The 19,342-nt window shown below is 41.5% G+C and overlaps 1 protein-coding gene across 3 annotated transcripts in view; it reads left to right on the top strand.

Moving 5' to 3' along the window:
- Window positions 1-644: 644 nt before the first annotated feature.
- cadm1b (cell adhesion molecule 1b) overlaps window positions 645-19,342 on the top strand; it is a 130,502-nt gene continuing 111,804 nt past the window's right edge. For all 3 annotated transcript variants that reach the window (XM_079557193.1, XM_079557195.1, XM_079557194.1), the window contains exon 1: window positions 645-774. In XM_079557193.1, the coding sequence (XP_079413319.1) occupies window positions 699-774 (76 nt within the window). In that variant the 5' untranslated portion in view covers window positions 645-698. The remainder of the gene's footprint in view (window positions 775-19,342) is intronic.

Raw genomic sequence — 19,342 nt, 5'->3', positions numbered from 1 at the left:
GTTATAGACTAACGTGCATCCACAGGAACCACACTAACATCATCCACTGTTGTCGAGTGCGCTATACTGATACCAGGTGCCAGGGGGCGCTCTTTGAGTAAACATTCACACAAATTAGTGGTGCCCAGCAGACAAATCCTATTCAAACTTTCCACTATTGCCGTGCCTTTTGCTGATGTTCTTTTGTCTGTCCTCACGATCACATTTAACCGCTCATTGCGATGATTTCTCCTCTGCTTCTTAGACCACAGACTAAGTGCATCTTACAACGTCTTATTTCTGGTCCTTGCTCACCCCACATTAACCAGCAGACTATAACCGTAAAGGAAAATGACTATAATATTCTCATAAAGTGTCTGTGGTTCTCAGTGGTGGCTTTATGGTTGCCTCAATGCACTACACGGCGTTTTACACTTCCCCCGGTGTCAGCTGTAATATCCCTGTAACGGCAGATTGGTTCTCTTTACTTATCGGACGCAGACACACTTTTGACATTTTTAAAATACTCCTACGGTCTATTGCGGTAATGTTGCAGTTTAATTTCATAGACCCGCGTGTGTCATTGCAACATAATGCAGCCCAATATAATAGTAGGCTCCCCTGCTCGAGCCCTCCCTCCGCCTCTCATGTGTCTACATTTTCATCCCATGGCCGTCTCTAGGTGATTTAGCGCCGCCAGTCTCAAGCAGGTGTCCAACATGGCGATCACGGGGAGCGGATCTCTCGCCTTTTCTCTGTCCTTTTTCATCATCACGGCAGCGTTTCTCCAGAAAGGTAAGTTTATTTCTTTCGCTCGCGTCGTGTTGAATTACGACGACCCCGCCGCGTGAATCCCGGAGTGTGTCGGGGGGGAAGAAGTTGTGGTGCGCACACGAGCTTTGCCATCCCAATCTCAGCATCACTTGGAGGAGTTTTTCAGCTCTGCCTTTCCCCGGGAGTCTGCCGGGCCAGTTTGCGAGTTCCAGTGTGCTTGTTTTACTCGGGACGGCTCTTAAAGTGCTGCAAGTGAAGCAAAGTGTTGTCGGTGGCAACTCGGGTAAAAATGGTTGTGAAGCGTGTGGACCTTGTGCAAGTTACGCGGAGTAAACAGAAGCGCTTGCAGTGCTTAGGGTCTTGAATGCCTTCGCCACAGCGCGTTTCAAACTCATTACATTCCGCATTAAAGCGGAGCACTTCAGGTGCGCTTTGGGAAGAAAACACGCATTGCAGCTCTCGCCTCACATGGAGTCCTTTTAGGCTGCGGCTTGTGATGCCAGTGCCAAAGGGTCCGCAATCTCACGGTCTCCTGTCACTGCGCATGTTGATGGATATGTGCCATGCCGCCCCTCAGCCCCATTATCTGCACCACAGAGAGAGTACAGGACCAGTGCAGCTCCTATCCGAGCTTTTTTTTTTTTTTTTCTCTTCCCTCCTCGCGATTCCACCGTGGTTGCATCAGTGTTGCATGCGTCAATCCAGGAGTGTACTCATGTGTGTTTCTCGCTAAACATTTTTTTTCTTTGGTTGAGGCTGACAATATGTAACGCATGTAAAGCGGTTCGAAATGTCACGCTCAGAATCCTTGTAATAATCTCCCAGAGGGTTGAGAAAGGCGTGTTGTGTTGTCAGTCAGGGCCCCCGTTAAAATGGCAAGCAACAGTTGCATCCCAGCTTCCCACTTTAGGTCCACTTGAAAGTGTTTTGAAATCCTCGATGCTCTAGCTGGTACCATCCTGTATCAACAGGTATTCTCCTACCTCTGCCTCTTCCCCCTTCGTGCTCTGTGTGTGAGAGATTGACAACAGCATTGCCTAATACCAGAATATTTTAGTCAGTTGATTTGTTTACAGCTCATTGCTTTCTGTTCTTTCATTCCGTATTTGTTGAATTTATTATGGTGTGTGATGAATTGTGGTGGACTGACATTTACAGCATTGTTTAGCGATTCCTTGTCACATTTATTCAATTAACCTCTCAGTCAAATAAAATAATGCCTGGTGAATGCAGAACCGCCCCCCGTGTATGTTGAGATATTCAGCAATGGGAAAGCTCGGCAATCGGCTGCGTGTTCAAGTAAAATCCCTTCTATCTGACCCCATGTTCTACATTGGTCTGACTGTCTGTGTGCCAGCCGCCTGGAGCTACAAACACACAGGCTCTCACTTTAGTGGAGTGCTGACAATCTTCATCTTGACACCATCCAGCATTTTCCTTTGTTAATGATCCAAATGTGTGGATTTTAAACTTAGCACGGAGCCAAAGAACAATCCACCTACTGTATCGAGACAATAGCGGATACAGTAGGCGTTCAGATACTGCTGACCAGGGAATGAGGGGTAATTATGAAAGAACATGTTATTATTAAGAGGTTACGTGTAGGTTTTAGATACCACCAGTGGAGCCGGTAAACCGGATAAAGACACATTTAGATTGCAATGACCAAAACACATTTAAAAGCAGTAAATCTATGACATGAGTGCAAAAGTTATGTTTATTTAATATTAATTGTTGCACATGTTTTCCCGGTGGCTGTAGCCTATCCCAGGCTGTATAGGATATCCTTGAAAAAGCCAAGCACCTCATAGAGTAAAATCAAATATATATAATAGTGTTTATTGACTAATTTAAATGGACCAATAAACATGCATGTGGCTCTGTTTTATAATTTGTGACTTGTATTTTTTTAACCTAACCTCCTGCCAACCTTCTATCAGACTTCAACAGTGCATGGCATTGCTGTACTGTATGTTGTATATCTTACTTTGTTTATATGTAAGAATAAATAAAAGGTAGCATAAAAAACGAGGTGCCTGACCTGCCGTAACTTGTTGTCGTAAGTGGGTTGCATAATCCCAAGATGTAATGCCAGTTTGGGATCGTTCATCATGACTGAGTGATGGTGAAGGGGATCAATACGGGCTGTCGTGAAGCCTCAAGGCGCCGCTGAAGGACGCGAACGCACAGAAACAAAAGGAAACATACAGTTGTTACGCCACTCTTGGGCTGCCAGTTGGCATGTGACACACTTGGTGATTGAACGTGTCCATCTTTAGCTCAAGTGGTTGACTTTGAACGATTCGAGAGAGATCTGCTTGCTCTCAGCTGCCATTATCTTTCAGCCTGTTTATCCTCGACGCTCTTTCCGTTATGACTAGCGAGATATGTGACAAGTAGAAAATATACTATATTTCTTGTGAAGTGTTAGGAGTGCGCAGTGTTCGACATGACAGAACAAAGCGGTGATGCACTGGGAGAGTTAAGGCTGGTCTCACTTAGGGCAGGGTCAGAACTTATGATGATGCACTTAGTATTCTCCGTCTGCGTCTTCTGAAAGTTCACACTTCATTATGATTTGTTCAATTGTCACTCACTCAGTGGGGGAATCATGATATGCGATCTCTCCAGAATTGTACATTGTCACAGCGATCAGAATACAATGTGTGTCTTTCTTAATGGTCATATTGTCCAGTCCTACTCGCATGGGTAAAGCAGTTTACTCGTGGTTTAATAGAAAGAGTGTTGATATTTGATCTTTACGAATATCACTTAGCCCAGTGGGCGTATACTCCTCTGCCTGAGCAATGTTCAGGAGCTCATCATTTCGACATACCCCTGTGTTGCTGTTTCTGTCATTTTTGTTTCCAGTATGGGGCATGGCCGTACATTATCGTTATTAGTTGTGTGTAGTGCTGGGGACAGGGTCATTATACTAGACACACGCGGTACATTTCAAATCAGTTTGGAGCCAACTGGAGTGCCTGCCTCCTTTTATCATTGTGTGTCGAACTGCCTGCCGTTCCTGTATAAATTTAACACTACACTTAATGGCCCGTTGATATGTTATATCATTTGTAACAATAATATACTCTTCTATTTAAAGAAACTGAATTTATTGCTCATTAAATTTACATTATACTGTGCTTAATAAGCCACACTCTAATTGCTAGATAATGCATGGCACTACTTTATGTGGTGGCAGCTAATTTCACTGTTTAAGGGAAGGGGCAGTAAAGCAGTTGGCAGCTGATGCACACCGAGACAGGATAGCACGTAATACACGTTTAATGTAAGTTTTATACCTTCACTTAATATTACTTTTGGCTTGCTTTTTTATCGGTAGATCTAATTATTTTTACTTCCTTGAGCAAGCGTGTCGGCCGGTCATTGCATTGACAATACACGCTCAATGAGATGAATTTGAGCACGAAGGGGTTTCCGCAACTTTATGTCAAACCTAGAAATCTGTCCGTTTTAGGTAAATGGTTTTCAGTTTATCAGGTTTTATGAAAGACAGCAATGTGTCTTTAAGGTGTCAGCTGCACTACAGAGACAGTTACTTGTTTTCTCGTGTTTGTGGCTGTCTCGTGGGTGCTTTGTTGCTGAGGACGTTTCGGTTCCTCTTAGTGACGGGCTAAACGACCTCAGCTCAAACAACCCTGTCCAGTTGACGGCTTTGAAAGGCTGTGCTATGGTGGAAAACTCCTGGGCAGGCGAAGGCTTGCACAAACATATGCATGCATTTATCTTATTTAAAGGAGCTATCCTTGATTTTTTTAATTTTCTGTTTTTGGAATCAAATTAGTTTTGTACTTTAGTATATGGTAAAAGCAGACATTTATCTAAAAAACCCTTTTAAAAATGTCAGGCTAGTAGGCATTTTTTACAGTGAAGTGACAGTTTTCCTCCCTGAAAGTTGTGAAACCTGGTTTAAACTGATGAGTTTGGACCAGGTAATAGCAATTTGAAATTTGAGTGACCCTGTTTCTTTGTACAATCAGGTATAGCTCCTTTAATGTTCTTTAATTTTCTCTTCAACATTTCGACACTTAACCTCGTAACTCCCACATAAACCGGAGCACATTTTCTCCAGATTGACTTTACCCAAAAACTAAAATAAAAAAGTGGCAAAAGAGCAAAAAAAATGTGCCGGAAAAGCAATCAAAAAGTGACAAAAATGAGACGAAAGAGTGAGGAAAACACGACAAAAAGCATCGGGAAAAAATGTTGGAAAAGCATCTAAAAACACGACCAAAAAGTGATGAAAAAGACAAAAAACTTCCAAAATGTGGCAAAAGAGTGATGAAAAAGCAACAAAAAATCAACAAGAAAAAGCGAAATTGCAATCTCGACTTTGGTCCGCCCAGATAATCGCGACAGGACTTTTTAATCATCAGGTCTGTCCGGAGAGCAAAGGAAATATACTGGATATGAACATAAACAAGTCCTGTCCTTGTCTATGTTCATATATCAGATAGTAGAAAGCTATTTTCATTTGTTTTTAATGTGAAAAAAATCAAATGCACTACAAATAGTTCGAGATCGTCCAATATGAGAAGAAAATGTTTTTGTTGTCGTCATATCACACAGCCCTAAACACAAGTAAGACTAGTTTAATATTAATCAAGTGGAAGTGCAATGTAATGACTATTTTTAGTCTATTTTCTAGAAGTTGCTCACACATTCCACTCATTCCAACCGGTCTCTGATGGATAGCGTTGTAGCGCGGTGTCAAAACTGAATGACAAACTAGGCATGATCAAAAATGTGTCTGTCCGTCTGTTGTAATGTAGTAAACAGTCAATTAGCAGAAGTAGACAGATGACAGGGGCCTTGGTGATTACCGGGACAGAAGCTCCCATTCATAACTGCTTTGGTAATGAGGAGGGGAGCTATGAATATGACATTGTTCGCTCTGTTCCCGAATCTGAGAGAGACCTCACTACGTTGGCTGTGCTGTTGTATACGCCGACAATCAGGTTCACAATGCTGGCAAAAAGGAAGAAGAGGGGAAAAAAAGAAAAGAAAATGCAATGTTTTTGTTTTGAAAGGGCCATAGAGTGCACATTAGTATGGGTGATGGAGCAATTACAAGCTGCCATTAAGGCTGTGGAGCAGTCATTTCACAGCGATTCCTAAATGAACAAGTCCATAGGGCAGATTTCCTCCAAAAACCTCTGAATTGTGCTGTTTTTCTACCAACGGTTTTGACGAATGCCAGCAAAGTATTTATTCAAAGACAGTAAAAGAATAAGGCTTTTTACTGCGACATGCGCCCCGCTGTGACTACGCTTTCACTGGCCATCACACGTAATGTTACAAATATTCAGCCTTTTACACAAGCAGAATATGCCATCTTCATATCTGCAGATGTCATTTTTGTTCAGAGGGGGGTTACAGCTTCTGTTAGTGTGTCATTATGATTTCACAGAGCATTACCATTAATATTTAACCATCGTTTTTTTTGTATTTTACACATCACACAATGAATTATTTATTCTTCATACTGTTGGATAGGCATATACAAATGATGGGGCAGCAGTTTGTGCTCATGCTTCACAGAAAGAAGGTCCCAGGTTCGATCTGTGTGGAGTTTACCACCACCGAGTATGGTGTGAATAAACATTGACTACAATGTGGTGCTTTGAGAAACTTGGTAACACAGGCTTCTAAAGCGCAATGCTTTTACTCCATTATTATTAATACTAGCTGAGACCCGGCCTTCGGCCGGGCCTCGCTAGTGTGCACATTTGATAGTCAGAGATTATGAGTTATTACAAAGAAATGTCCAACCCGTCACACAGGTCAGCTGTAGACCAGTGGTTCCCAACCCATTCCAAAAACTATGGCCACTACAAATGTTTAAAATAATTAATGCTAAAAATAATTTCAAACAAACTGCAATTTGAGTGTTTGATGCACCCGTACTCCTTTCTTATAAACTACAACGACAATATGTTCGCTAAAAGGGAATAGAATTCAAGAGACAGTGGTATAAGTATGGATAAATATGAGGGGTTCAGCTCTAACGGGTCGGTTCACGGTGCAGGACCCGTGGGTTGGTGCATCACGGTAGTGTACAATGTAAAAAAAAATAAGTTGGTTTTGAAATGAAATAGCCTAATGATCGTTGTTAGACAGTATTTATAACCTTACAATAAAATAGGCAATGCATTCAAAGCTGCTTTAGAATAAAATGTACCACTGGGCTCACAATACGTGAAAGCAAATGACACACATCGCCCGGTTTCGATGCGCGCGCACACGCACGCGCACGCGCACACGCACGCGCACACGCACACGCACGCGCACACGCACGCGCACGCGCACACGCACGCACACACCGCCCTGTTTTGATGCACGCGCGCACACATACACGCACCGACGCACACACAAACGCGCGCACACGCGCACACACACACATCGCCCTGTGTGGATGCGCGCACACGCACGGCAGTCAGATCTCGCGCACTCGCGTTGTTGTGACGGCGGGTTGTCCTCGGACAGCAGCACCGCGGTCCATATGGACCCGTGGTCAATGGCCGCGGGCGGCGGGACCGCAACGTGGGGCCGGCACCACGCACAAACTCACTACTGTCGCCAGGCTTCCTGATGTTCCCAAACGGTCTCCCATCCCAGTCCTAACCAGGCCCTTCCCTGCTTAGCTTCGGAGGAACGGTCTCCCATCCCAGTTCTAACCAGGCCCTTCCCTGCTTAGCTTCGGAGGAACGGTCTCCCATCCCAGTTGTAACCAGGCCCGTCCCTGCTTAGCTTCAAAGTCGGTATGGGAAATAAACATGGCGGCGCCCAGGCGGCGGCCATTGAGATAGCGTTTTCTATAATAGATTATTATTCATATTGACTACAATTGCAAGTCTTATATATAAACACAATAAACAGTTGAGAATTTGTTTCCTGAATAATTTATACTAGATATGTTTGTTGATATTGATGCTTGAAGACTAGTGTAAATACAAGAAATATTCTGTGTACGAGAGTACACGGAACATATTTAAAGATGCAGAAGTCCAGAGTTGACTGACAGTCCTCATGCTGATGAAATCTTCCTGGGGCCAGAGTCCATCTGTCAACATATAATTATGAGTTGGGTTTTCTCCTTTGTTTGTTGGCCACTAGTTGGCAGGTGTCAGTGGCTGTTCCCATGGAAACGAAGAAGTAAATTACTCACAATAGATAGTTTAGTCCGAAAATATGAAATGCTTTACCATCCCATGTGACACAGTATAGTGCGTAGATGTGAGGAGATGGAGCTTAAGTTTAACTGAACAGAAATCACAATATGAATGGTTGCAATCAGCAAAGGCTGCCGTGCTGTTATGTGGGTTCTTTCATATAAAACCTGCATCGCTACAAACAAGTTCAAAATGTACAAAATGAGTTGTACACATTGAACTCACTTTTCATTTTTAACATTGTAATCCTGAATTAGTGTTGTTCCGAATATATATTTTTTCTAGAGTAAACACCTTGGCGTGTCAAAACACAATAGCAAAGTCTGTTAAAAGATGCTAAGCCCCAGAGTGAGCTCATTATGCAGGATAAAAAATCTGCTTGATTCTGCTAATGTTCTTCTTCCACTCTAAAGACTAAATGAAAATGTTTACACAGATGCAGGCCTATATGCTGTGATTATTAGAGATTTCTGTGTCTGCTGAACTCCTAAAGCCAGTATTGAAGGTGCAGTCAGCGTTAAGCAATAGAATCAGCCACGGCACAGTATACAGCTGAAGCTGGCATCTGTTCTGGGTCCTCTTTTACAAAAACACAATATGGTGTCAGGTTTTGGTTCAGGTACTTGCCAACATTAAAACCTGGAAAATCTGGTGTAATGGCACAAAATCCAATAACAGAATCTGTATTGGAACAACTCTATTCTGATCACAATGTTTGTTAATAGAAAAAGTGGTTCCATTCTTTTCATATGCCTCAACTACACTTTCAGATACCCGTTTGGGACAACACCTCAGCATCTCCTGGGACACTTTTGCCTAAACCAAACTTGCTAAAATAATCATTGTGTTGCAGTAGTCCTTTATGAGTCGCCGTGCAATGTTTTTTTTCCGTTTTTTTTCCGTCTTCCTGCAAAAAGCCCACAGTCAGTGGCAGCAGAACGCTAACGCTGCACTAATCAGGCTCTTGCAGAGTGGGGATAAAGCGATGACAGATGCAGTCCTTTACCTTCAAATATACAGTGTGTTTCCATTTTCTTCTGGAGCACACACTGGGTGGTATTGGGACAAACCCGATTGTTTGTATAGTGTGGTTGTCTCTGTGCTATTTGTAAATGCATTTATGCAGACTGAAATAAATCTGATTCCCTCCACAGCAGGGTATAAGGCATGTTGGGGACAGTGTTATAGTAGGTGGTTCCTTTCGCAGTCCTGTGTTTCTCGTCTGCCGCGCCCCAGTGACACTTTTATGTTTTCCTAATTTTATGTGAGCAGTAATTCTGGGATGCCTGCTAAAGGGAACAAACCCACACTCCAGATGATATACTAAAGCTGTTGAGTGTTTTATGTGGCGCAGATGATAAGTAATACACAGCAATTTGTTACATTTCATTTGCACATTAGAAAACGAACTGGTTCAGCATTAATAACGGTCAGGAAGTTAAATATATTTCCTCGGAGAGAAATAGAAAGTCATATTGAAGAGTTATCAGACCCTACATTTGAATCCTCTTACTATGTTGCTTGTGATATAATACGCCGTGATTATTATTTGTTTCATTTTTTATATTGCATTTGCCGGAAAACACTCCTCTTGAGACAGATTAAACTACCTCTTGAAGCACCTGAGAGAAATATTATAACTGGAGCGAAAAGCAATACTTAAGTGTATCATCAAGAGGGAGAATAAGAAAAATAGCACCATATATAATATAATATAAGATAATATAATATGTTTGTAAGGTGAAACTCCCTTAAATCCTCCAGCTGGTACCAGACCGTACTGACTTTCAACTCTGTATAAACTGAATTTACTGTGATGCGTAAGAAAGAGACTTGTTACTCTCGCTTTGTATTACGTTTTGAACATTGTGTCTATGTATTTCAATGAAATGTCAGCATAAATAATGACTGAGTTAATATGTAACATGACATCAGTGAACCGCTTGTGTAAATGATATATTATTGCTTCATTCTCTTTTATAGGCTATCGAATGTGTTGTGTTGACTGTGTGGAAGACATCATGCTGTTGAGTTTCCGTTGTAACGATAGAGCCATCTTAATTACGCTCCCATACAGCGCTATAATTTGTCTTTGTCAGACTGATCAAGACTGTGCAAACCAAGCACCAGGACTCATTCACCCAAACCAGAAACCTATCGATTACTGCTCATAGTAGAGTCATTGCGCGCCAGAGAGACATGGGTGGCAATAGAGTTAATGGAATGGGGAAACTCAAAGTCACATTGTTTACATCGAGGTTGACAAGTAAATGTTTTAGAAAGGAAATATAGACCGGCTCCGACATAACAGGCAGAGATAGCTTTAAATAAGACAGAGCTTTCATGCTGTGCTTAGTGCTTCATGCACCGAGGCCTTAATGCATCAAGTCCATGTTTATGCTCAGCTGTTACAATGGGGCCTTTCATTCACTATACAAAATATGGACTCTCCTCCCGTCGCTCTGATTAATTTGCTGTGCCCTGATTACTCAAATGCATGCCGCTTTTTATTGCTGAAAAATCTTTATCTTGATTTACACTGTATTTCTATTATGATAACTACACTGGTCTTGCACTTGTATGAGATAAAGTAGACTACTATCATTCCGGTTGCCGTGCCAACTGGTGCTGATGGCAGGGCTCTCTTGACGGTGTGCTTCTGGGATGTTGGATGACAGCGCTGTCCAGTGGTACATAACTAGGGTTCGGTGACATGCTGGAAAGACCACCTTTCCTCGCATGCACATACTGTATCTGATTTTGAACCACAAACAGGAGTTTGGAGAAATCATACATCTAGAAGTAGTTTTTATTCCTGAAATATTCTCTTTTAATTAGTTATAGTTAAAAATTTGATTTACATCTGCAATTTCTTGTTATGGATTACAGTGAAGTATTTTATGCTACACTATGAACTAGAATATAGGATGTATTTTGAGTGTAGGAAGCAAAACTAAAAACACTGAATGTTTTTTTCAGTGCACAGGTTTTCTTTTCTTTCCAACAGTGCAGCTTATGAAAAGGAATTATTTCACTCATCACAGTCATAGCCCGTACTATGGGTTTGTTTATGTTTCAGATAGTTTTGATTTTCTTCCTTTTCCTTTATTGTTACACTTGGCTTTGTGTTGCCTTTTCCTCATTCAGTTCAACACTGTATCAGCAGATGACATGATCCTCGTTAAAAATTTAATTTGTATAACATAATATAGTATATATCTATTAAAGGAATATTTTTTGACAAAGTAAAACCAGCACAAGATAAAACTTTGTTATGAACTTCTTGTTCTGCTCTTACCAACCGAAGCCTAAATGGTAAAACCTTCATCAACGCTTTTCATTTGTCAAGATAAGCCGATTCCACTTGTCATCTTTTCTTATACTTTTCAAGCCGTCATTGCTTCTTTGTTCCAGCAGTGTGCTCATTTGAAGAAAAGATATATATTGCATATTAAAATCCACGAGAAGAACTGCTTTAATTTCATTACAGCCTAGTTCAAAGCTTCCTTTTTCAGGGACTCACTCGACTATAATACAGTAGATGCATGTGACCGTAAGGACGCCTCAATGACAAGAACACACAAGAGAATACAAGCTTTAACTATTTGACAGCTTTTGAGCCGCAGCAGCCTCCTCCCAACAGTGGTCAGCTTTTGTTAAACGCTGAAACTTCCTACAATAAGCACCATGGTTTAGTTCCCTGTGCACCTTTTTGTCATGCAGCCTAATTTGGCTCTCTTCACAGTGCGGTCCATTGTCTTAACAACTTTAATTGGTCATTGTAAAGTCCGCGCCTGTCCTCATATCATCCGCTTCAGGTACCCTCTGAGGCAGAACGCACGCCATTAGCAGAAGCCCAGTATATACGTACACCTTTATTTTAGCAATACACATTACAGTGGACTCTTACAATGTAAAGAATAATACGGAGAAATATACAAGTGTTTAGAGCTAAAGTCTTATGTACTTAGGTGAACCTTGTATGGATTTTTAAGTGCAGCTCTCACCAGTCTTAAGGGAATGACTAGACCTTTGAGTTTTAAAGAACACTGCCTAGATCTATACGGCTTGACTATTTTATTTTTATCTGTCAAGTTTTTCTCGGAATGGTTTGGGTTTGTTTGTTATTCTGTATCCTTTGATGGACAGGACTGTACAGGGTGACAGAGGGTGTAGAGGTGTGGCCGCCAGGACTCAAACTTGCGATATTCTGACCTACCGACTACTCCATCAGGGTGAAGGGGTGAGTGAAGAAACAAGGGTTCTTTACTGAGGAGGTTTTGTGGCTCACTGGATAGTGCAGTTTGTGGTCAAAGACATACCGTTCCTTGAGCTAGAAAATCCCCGTTGCTTCATTTTTGATAGTTGACATTAATGTTAAAGATATGCATGTAATGTATATACATATACAAGAACAGACATAGTATAGTCTTTAATTGGACAATCAAATAAATAGCTGTAGTGGATTATTTAGTCAAGAGTATTCATCCCTGTGTCTTTGTGCTGAGATTCATGAATAGTATGCTAATGGCTCTAATTCATTATTAGTACTCCTACTATTCTTACTTAACTTGCCAGCCAGAGGTGAACAGTGTTGCTAAAACTTGAGTGTGGTGCTAATTTTCACTGGAAGAAGTAGGGAAAAAAAAACCTCTCTTGATGATGGAGTAGTTAAATAGTGAAATCACACTTTATTATATGCTTCACACAAAGCCTGATCATGTATGAGAGTGGAAAGCGAAAGAAATGGCTTGGGCTGATTCGATTGGCCCACTCTGTTTCTACCACCCTGCAATGTTATGAATCAATAGTTCCACTACTGCAAGTTGCACCACCATAAAACATGTGTATCTGAAATATTTTAAGGTCCCTGACCACTCCAAGGTCAAACGTCCGAATGAAAGTTTTAAGCAAAAAATGATACCATGTCCACTTGTACATGCACACATGTAGCTTCAGCCACAAAGGAGGCGTCGAAAAACAGACACTGGCCTAGGGATGCCATTAAAAAGAATAGCATGTCTAGACCTCATATAAAAACAAACATATTGTTATTTGCAAGCAGCAGGAGTCATTGCCTGTGAGCACCAAGATGACATCCATCAATTTGGGGTTTTATTGGAAAATGTAGATGGGGCTGCTGGAGAGATGTAAATGATTTACTTAGCATAAAGTTTTGCTTGAGCAGGCAGGCCGATAGTGTAGTTAGTGAAGACAGGGGAGCGCGCATGTGACATCAGGCTGTTCACATGAATAAACAGGCTGGACACAAGCATCATGGATTATTCTGCTTAACATCGGCTTAAGATTTGTCAAATAAAACACACGTATAATAGGGCTGTGTTACATTTGCTCATAGCCTGTGTGTCACATCTTCTAAGGTTTGGAAATATTTCCCGCTGTGTGAACAAATTGCAATTTCTGCGCTTGTATGTTCAGACAAATTTAACCAAACCTCCTTCCATTTACAATTAGTTTCTAGTTTAGTTGGTGAAAATGTTTTGGTCATGAAAGCAGTATTTACAATAGCTTTGAGGGCTGCGGAAATCACGACTAACTTCAATACCGGCTGCTGCCATCCCACATTTGTTTCTCATCGTGGAGGGGAATAGCAAAGCAGGAATAAGGAAATAAGAATAATATTCCACCATTTGTTTTCCTTTGAGGATGTAAAACAACCAATTTTATCTGCCTTACTTTTGAGCATAACACATCAGCGCAATATCCACTTCCGCGGCCACAGAAAGTGTCCGCACTGTACAACATGTAACAGCAAATCTACTTTTCACTATACATAATGTCCCATTGAGTGAAGGTTGACTTTGCATAATCCATCAAAATGGGCCTTGTGAAGAGAGAGGTAGAAATGATTGAAATCATCAGAAAGCAGCCTTGCTCCGACTGCAGTGGCTGACTTTTCTATATTGGGGTTAGAGCTATTGAAGCCGCTCACACAGAGAGAACAAAAGTCTATTGATACATACAGTAGAAATCGACTTGCATTTGAAGGCTATGAGTTACTTTTAGAGTGACCTTTTGCCACTGAAATGTCTCAAGCAAAAAGAAAATATTCGGTGACTGAAAAAGAATGAATGACTCTATACACACAGTACTTTTTTTTTGTCGTTGCAATAATTCCTTTGAATGATTAAAATGTGAGTTTAAAATTCATCTTCAAAGTTGTTGTTTTTTTAACCACACATCTTGACTTAAAGGGGGCCTATTATGCAAAATCGACTTTTTCAAGCTTTACATCATGTTATTAAGTCATTCCCTCATTAAAAACATGCCTGAAGTGTTGCCTTAGCACATTCACGTATTTTCGAGTAATCTGTAAAAACTCCGATGGCAGCCATTTTAGGGATAAAACGCCTGATTCCTTCAGGAAACGCCTCCGACCTCCAGGATACGCCTCCAACCTTTCGTCACCAGCCGAGTAACCAACCACTGCCCCTCAGCAGAACCCCCTCGCCGCAGTGTGTAGCCCTAAGATGTAAACAGAGTCATCATGGAGGATTAGCTTCATGTGTTGTGAACCGGAGCCACAGCAGACTTTTACAAAGACACACATCAGTGTTTCTGTTACCTAAACACCCAGGATTAAAACCGGTGACAAGAACACTTATTTCAGTGTCTGGTTCTGCGCTGGGAATATAGGGCATTGATGATGCACAGAGCCTCCGGAGAAAGCTAATGCTAAGCTAAACCTCGAGTCATCACGTGAAAACGAGAAATATGCACACATAAAGTCAATAAAACCACCACACACATGAAGAACCGTTTAACAATGATCACACACGGAGCCTGGCTTGTTGATTTGGAAGTTTATTGCTCACATTTCATCTACAATGGGTCATAGCCGAGTGGTTTTCTCCCGGAGCTAACAAGCTAGCCGCGACAAGCTAACGGGAAAATTCACTGAATACAAGCAGCATATTATGCATTGAAAACGTCACTAAAACAGGCAACTGCTTGAAGCAGCCTTTATGGTGATCACACACGGAGCCTGGCTTGTTGATTATGTAGTTTATTGCTCACATTTCATCTACAGTGAGTCGTAGCCGAGTGGTTTCTCCCGGAGCTAAGGCACTATTAGCCGCGACAAGCTAACAACCTTCACCTTCACAACATTCATTGAAAACAGGCAGCATATTATGCACAAATAACGTCAATAAAGCAGCAACTACTCGAAGCAGCCTTTACGATGATCACACAATGAGCCTGGCTTTACACATTTGTGGTTTATTGCAGACTTTTCATCAACAATGAGCTGTAGTCGATTATAACAAGCTAACGGGTAACCTCGAAAAACCACTGTCCACCTGCACAGATAATGACCGTCTTTGAATCGTATGGGCTCCTGCAGATCCTGGTGTCGTCCATGGGGGTATAGTTAGAGATCCATAGGGCATGGCAGATGCAAAGAGAGAGCCTCCAAACAGCAGTTATTTTTCAGGCAAGAGCCCCTTCCAAGCGTCCGGTGTGGAAGGTTTGTCTCCAAATAATATCCTGTGTGGCCATTGTTCACAAAGTGATAAACAGTAGGTCCTTTCCAACAATAAAAAGTAAAATGCACCGATCGTAGTTTCAATACAGTTGAGACAACGAGCGTAGTGTTTGTTGTGATGCCACAGACAGCGTGTGGAGGGGGCGTGTCGCAAAGGGTCAGAGGTTCTTAAAGAGACAGGGGCCTATTTCAAGTCATTCGCTACCACCATTTTGAAAGAGCAATTTTATACAAGGCAGTTATTCTAATTCACTGCATTTACAGACCAACAGACGGTCTCGTCATCATTGTAGTGTGATATAGACTGGTGCTATGTGGCTGAAAAAAGCATAATACCCCCTCTTTAAGAAGCTCAAGTGTAAACATAATAAAACTATGATTTTGAAAGAGGACATACCACATACCACATACCAGTGAGTAAGCAAGTGGAAATGACAGATATTTGACCATGCTATTGTTATTAAATGACAAATATTTAATACATGCTTAGAAACACATTTATACATATCGTTTGTAATCTAAGGTTTGATAAAGGAGTTTAAATCAAAGACAAAATACTACAAAAATGATTTAAGCCGTTTTTCTAAAAGTAATGTAGTTTATCATTCAACACTAATTGCGCATCGGTTTTGCAACACAAACACAGTTACTGACCCTTATCCTCCTATATAGAGTTTACTGCATTCATTTGCATAGCGTGTGCTTACAGCTGTATTCAGTTTGTTTTTAGGTGTAAAAATCCTGGTGGCTGCGTCCACTCTTCGCTCCTGTCCTGATAAAACCATGTGGGCTGAATAGAGAAATAGCGAGATGCGTTTCAATAGCCGTGTTTTGAATGGCTCCAGTCAAGGTTGTGGCTGAGTCCAATGTATTATGTGCTGCATTTATTTGTACAGATCGCCCTGCGCTTCTTCACTGTACAGTATGTGTGTTTGTGTGTGTGTGTGTGTGTGTGGGGGGGGGGCGCTTTTCACCTCCTTCCAATCTCAAGGTTGGAATGTGTGTTAGAGGCCCGCTTGTAAAAAATGAATTAAACCGTTTCTTTTTTTGTGTGCAAAACTTCAGGTAAGGTCAAAAGCGTTGCCATAACCTCGGTCAAAGCTTGGTCGTATTATATAGATGATTATTATTATTTTTTTCCTTTTTTTGATTGAATACAACTGTAGTGGCTTTGACCCGCGAGGCAATTACCGGTTGCAGCCCAAATACCGCCTTCGTTGTAGCCTGGAATATTTGTTATCATCTAACACAAGCCCTCAAATGGCATTGTCAGACCAAATCACTGCGACTTAATCAGGCCGACAAGACGTTTTGGTTAAGCCATACCTGTTGCGCCTCCCGTGTTTGCGCCGTAGCAGATTTGTATTCATGATAGTGTGTAGGCGCCGCAATTTACTGTCAAATTCTCATTCATTTTATTGCCCTGTTTGTCAAGAATCCTTCAATAGTATGCTCATGTTTGACTCGTCGCATTACTTCTCCGATCTTCATTTTATTGAAGGCGAACACTTACAGCACTTTCAGAAAATCCGGGAAACCGACGTAAACATACACTTGGGTGGATTTTAATAAACAAAACAAATGATTAGCAGAAAGGTGTCATCCCCATTGGCAAGCCCTTACCAAGGGTTTATGTATGCCTATAACTTTCTGTAACTCTGGAAAGTTAGCAATGTATACGATGCAGTATATTTGATGTCATCTGAATATTTTGGTCTGTTGTTTGTCTTGTGACTTGTTGATCATGGGTGCTGCGAGCTTCGGGACATGTCACGGTGCGCGAGGTGTCACTCTGGGCGTGTGTGTGGCTGATGAAGTGTTGACTGACAGTTGGCGGGGCCTCGGGGAAGCGCTCGTCTGACAAAATACAGTACATCACGAGTGACAAATATTCGCCAAATCCTGTCACCTCGCTCTTAAAAGGCGCGCACCGATTGAAATGATAGATTTACAGTAAACAAACTGTTAGTCCGAAGATTGACGTGTTTTGTCCGGCGATTATGCATAATTATGTCTAAGAGCGCCGTCAACGCAGAGGCATGCCAGACTAAACAAAATCATGTTATTGTCCCAAACATCACCCTTGTTGTTTGCTTGGCCACATCTGAATATCTATTCTTATTGAGTGCATTCAATGTTAATATAAATGAAATCACACCACGGTCTGTTCAGAAGGCGACATCCTGTTCCCAGTTCCAGAGTTTGATGTGGCGAGCACTCACTAGGGCTGCACAATATATAGCCAAAAATATTGTATCGCGATACAATAGGTGATGCAATATCCGTATCGCAAGAAGACACAATATATAGGGACATCACCAAAGTCTTCATTTGACTAAGATTGATAAAAAAAATTGCAATCTGAGCTGGAGCCTTTTGCAAATGATGCATTGAACTTATAAATGTGTAACAGTTCAGTTTTAGTTAACCTCTTAACCCCCGTCGAGATTGAGCACATTTACTCAGTTATTATCCAGACATTACTCCAATCTTAAAACGTCTCGCAAATAGCCACGTAAACGAAGATTAAAACACAACAAAAAAGTGACGACGACGTGGCAACGACGCATGGAAACACAACGAGTAAAAAATCTCAGATCAGTGTTGTATGTCTTCGACTTCAAATGGGGCATTATACTGTCCCCTAGGCTGTCAGAAACTTTTAGGTTTGGGTAAAGCCGAATTTCAGAAATGCGATCCATTAAAATGAAAAAAATGTAATTACTTAGTTATCTTGTTTTGACACAATTAGCTGAAGAAACGAGTTACTTTTGATTTGTGTTTAATTAGAATGGAACATATCGTATTGAAATGGTTTGGTGAAATATCGCGATATTGCACCGCCCTATCGCATATTGCTAGTTACTTCAATATTGTTCAGCCCTACCTCTCACGTCTGAATATTTGTGTGCAGTTCCGTGCGATTTCGTGACTAGTGCTATATCATAAACTGTTCCCATAATAACCATTGTTTTATTTCTGGTTTTATGCCAATTTTATGTCTATCTCACCCCTTAACATTGGTCTTTGTCTGGAAAAAAAAAAAAAAAGGCATCTTGAATATCTCATATGTCATCAACATTGCTGCAATTTGCCACAAAGTATTTCTCTCGTCACTTTGAGATGAAGCTGCTCGGCCATCACGCGGCTGACGTGCCGTAATTACAGTGTATTAAAGCGTCACCATGACACAGCAGCGAGACGAGATATGCTAAATGCCAGCGAAAGGCCTACTTGGTTTGCCCTCACTCACATCACAAAGGGCCCCGGCAGAAATGGAGGTTTGTTTGTCTGCGGTAAATCACAAATGGTATTTATGATCGCCATCAAGACTTCAGTCAAGAGGAGAATGCGTCCGAAGGTGACTTTTGAATAAGACAGTGAAACGGCTCCGCTCTCCGAGCCTTTTAAATCATAATTGTCTCAGCATGCCTGTGATATAAAGCCAACTTACGCACCAGCAGCAGACAGCGACAGCTCGTTCCTCCTCCTTTTGTGTTATTAAGCCATCTCTGTTGTGTTAAATGCCACTTAAAGCACCTCTCAGGTCTCATAGGGTATGTATCCTTTGGCCCCTTTTTAGCCACGACTTGTTGCTGCAGCAGCGATGCGGTCAGTTGAATTTTTCATGTATGCTTCAATCAGCGCAGAGGAGCTTGTTAGAGCCGGGGTTCTGACAATGCGTGTGATTTTGCTGTCTATCCAAATGTCGTTCGGCGGAAGCTGGGCTGTCTGCATTTACACAGCCTCAGAACTATGACTAATGGCTATAGTCAGGCTGGAGGAGACCAGGAATAACATGGGGACTTTTTTAAAATTTATTTTTTTACATAAACTGCATTTTGCTGATTATAGAGGTTTAGTGAAAATGGAAAATTAACTTAAT

This window comes from Gobius niger (genome assembly GCF_951799975.1).
Source record: "Gobius niger genome assembly, chromosome: 1".
Taxonomy (NCBI): domain Eukaryota; kingdom Metazoa; phylum Chordata; class Actinopteri; order Gobiiformes; family Gobiidae; genus Gobius; species Gobius niger.
This window is presented reverse-complemented; position numbering and strand designations above follow the sequence as displayed.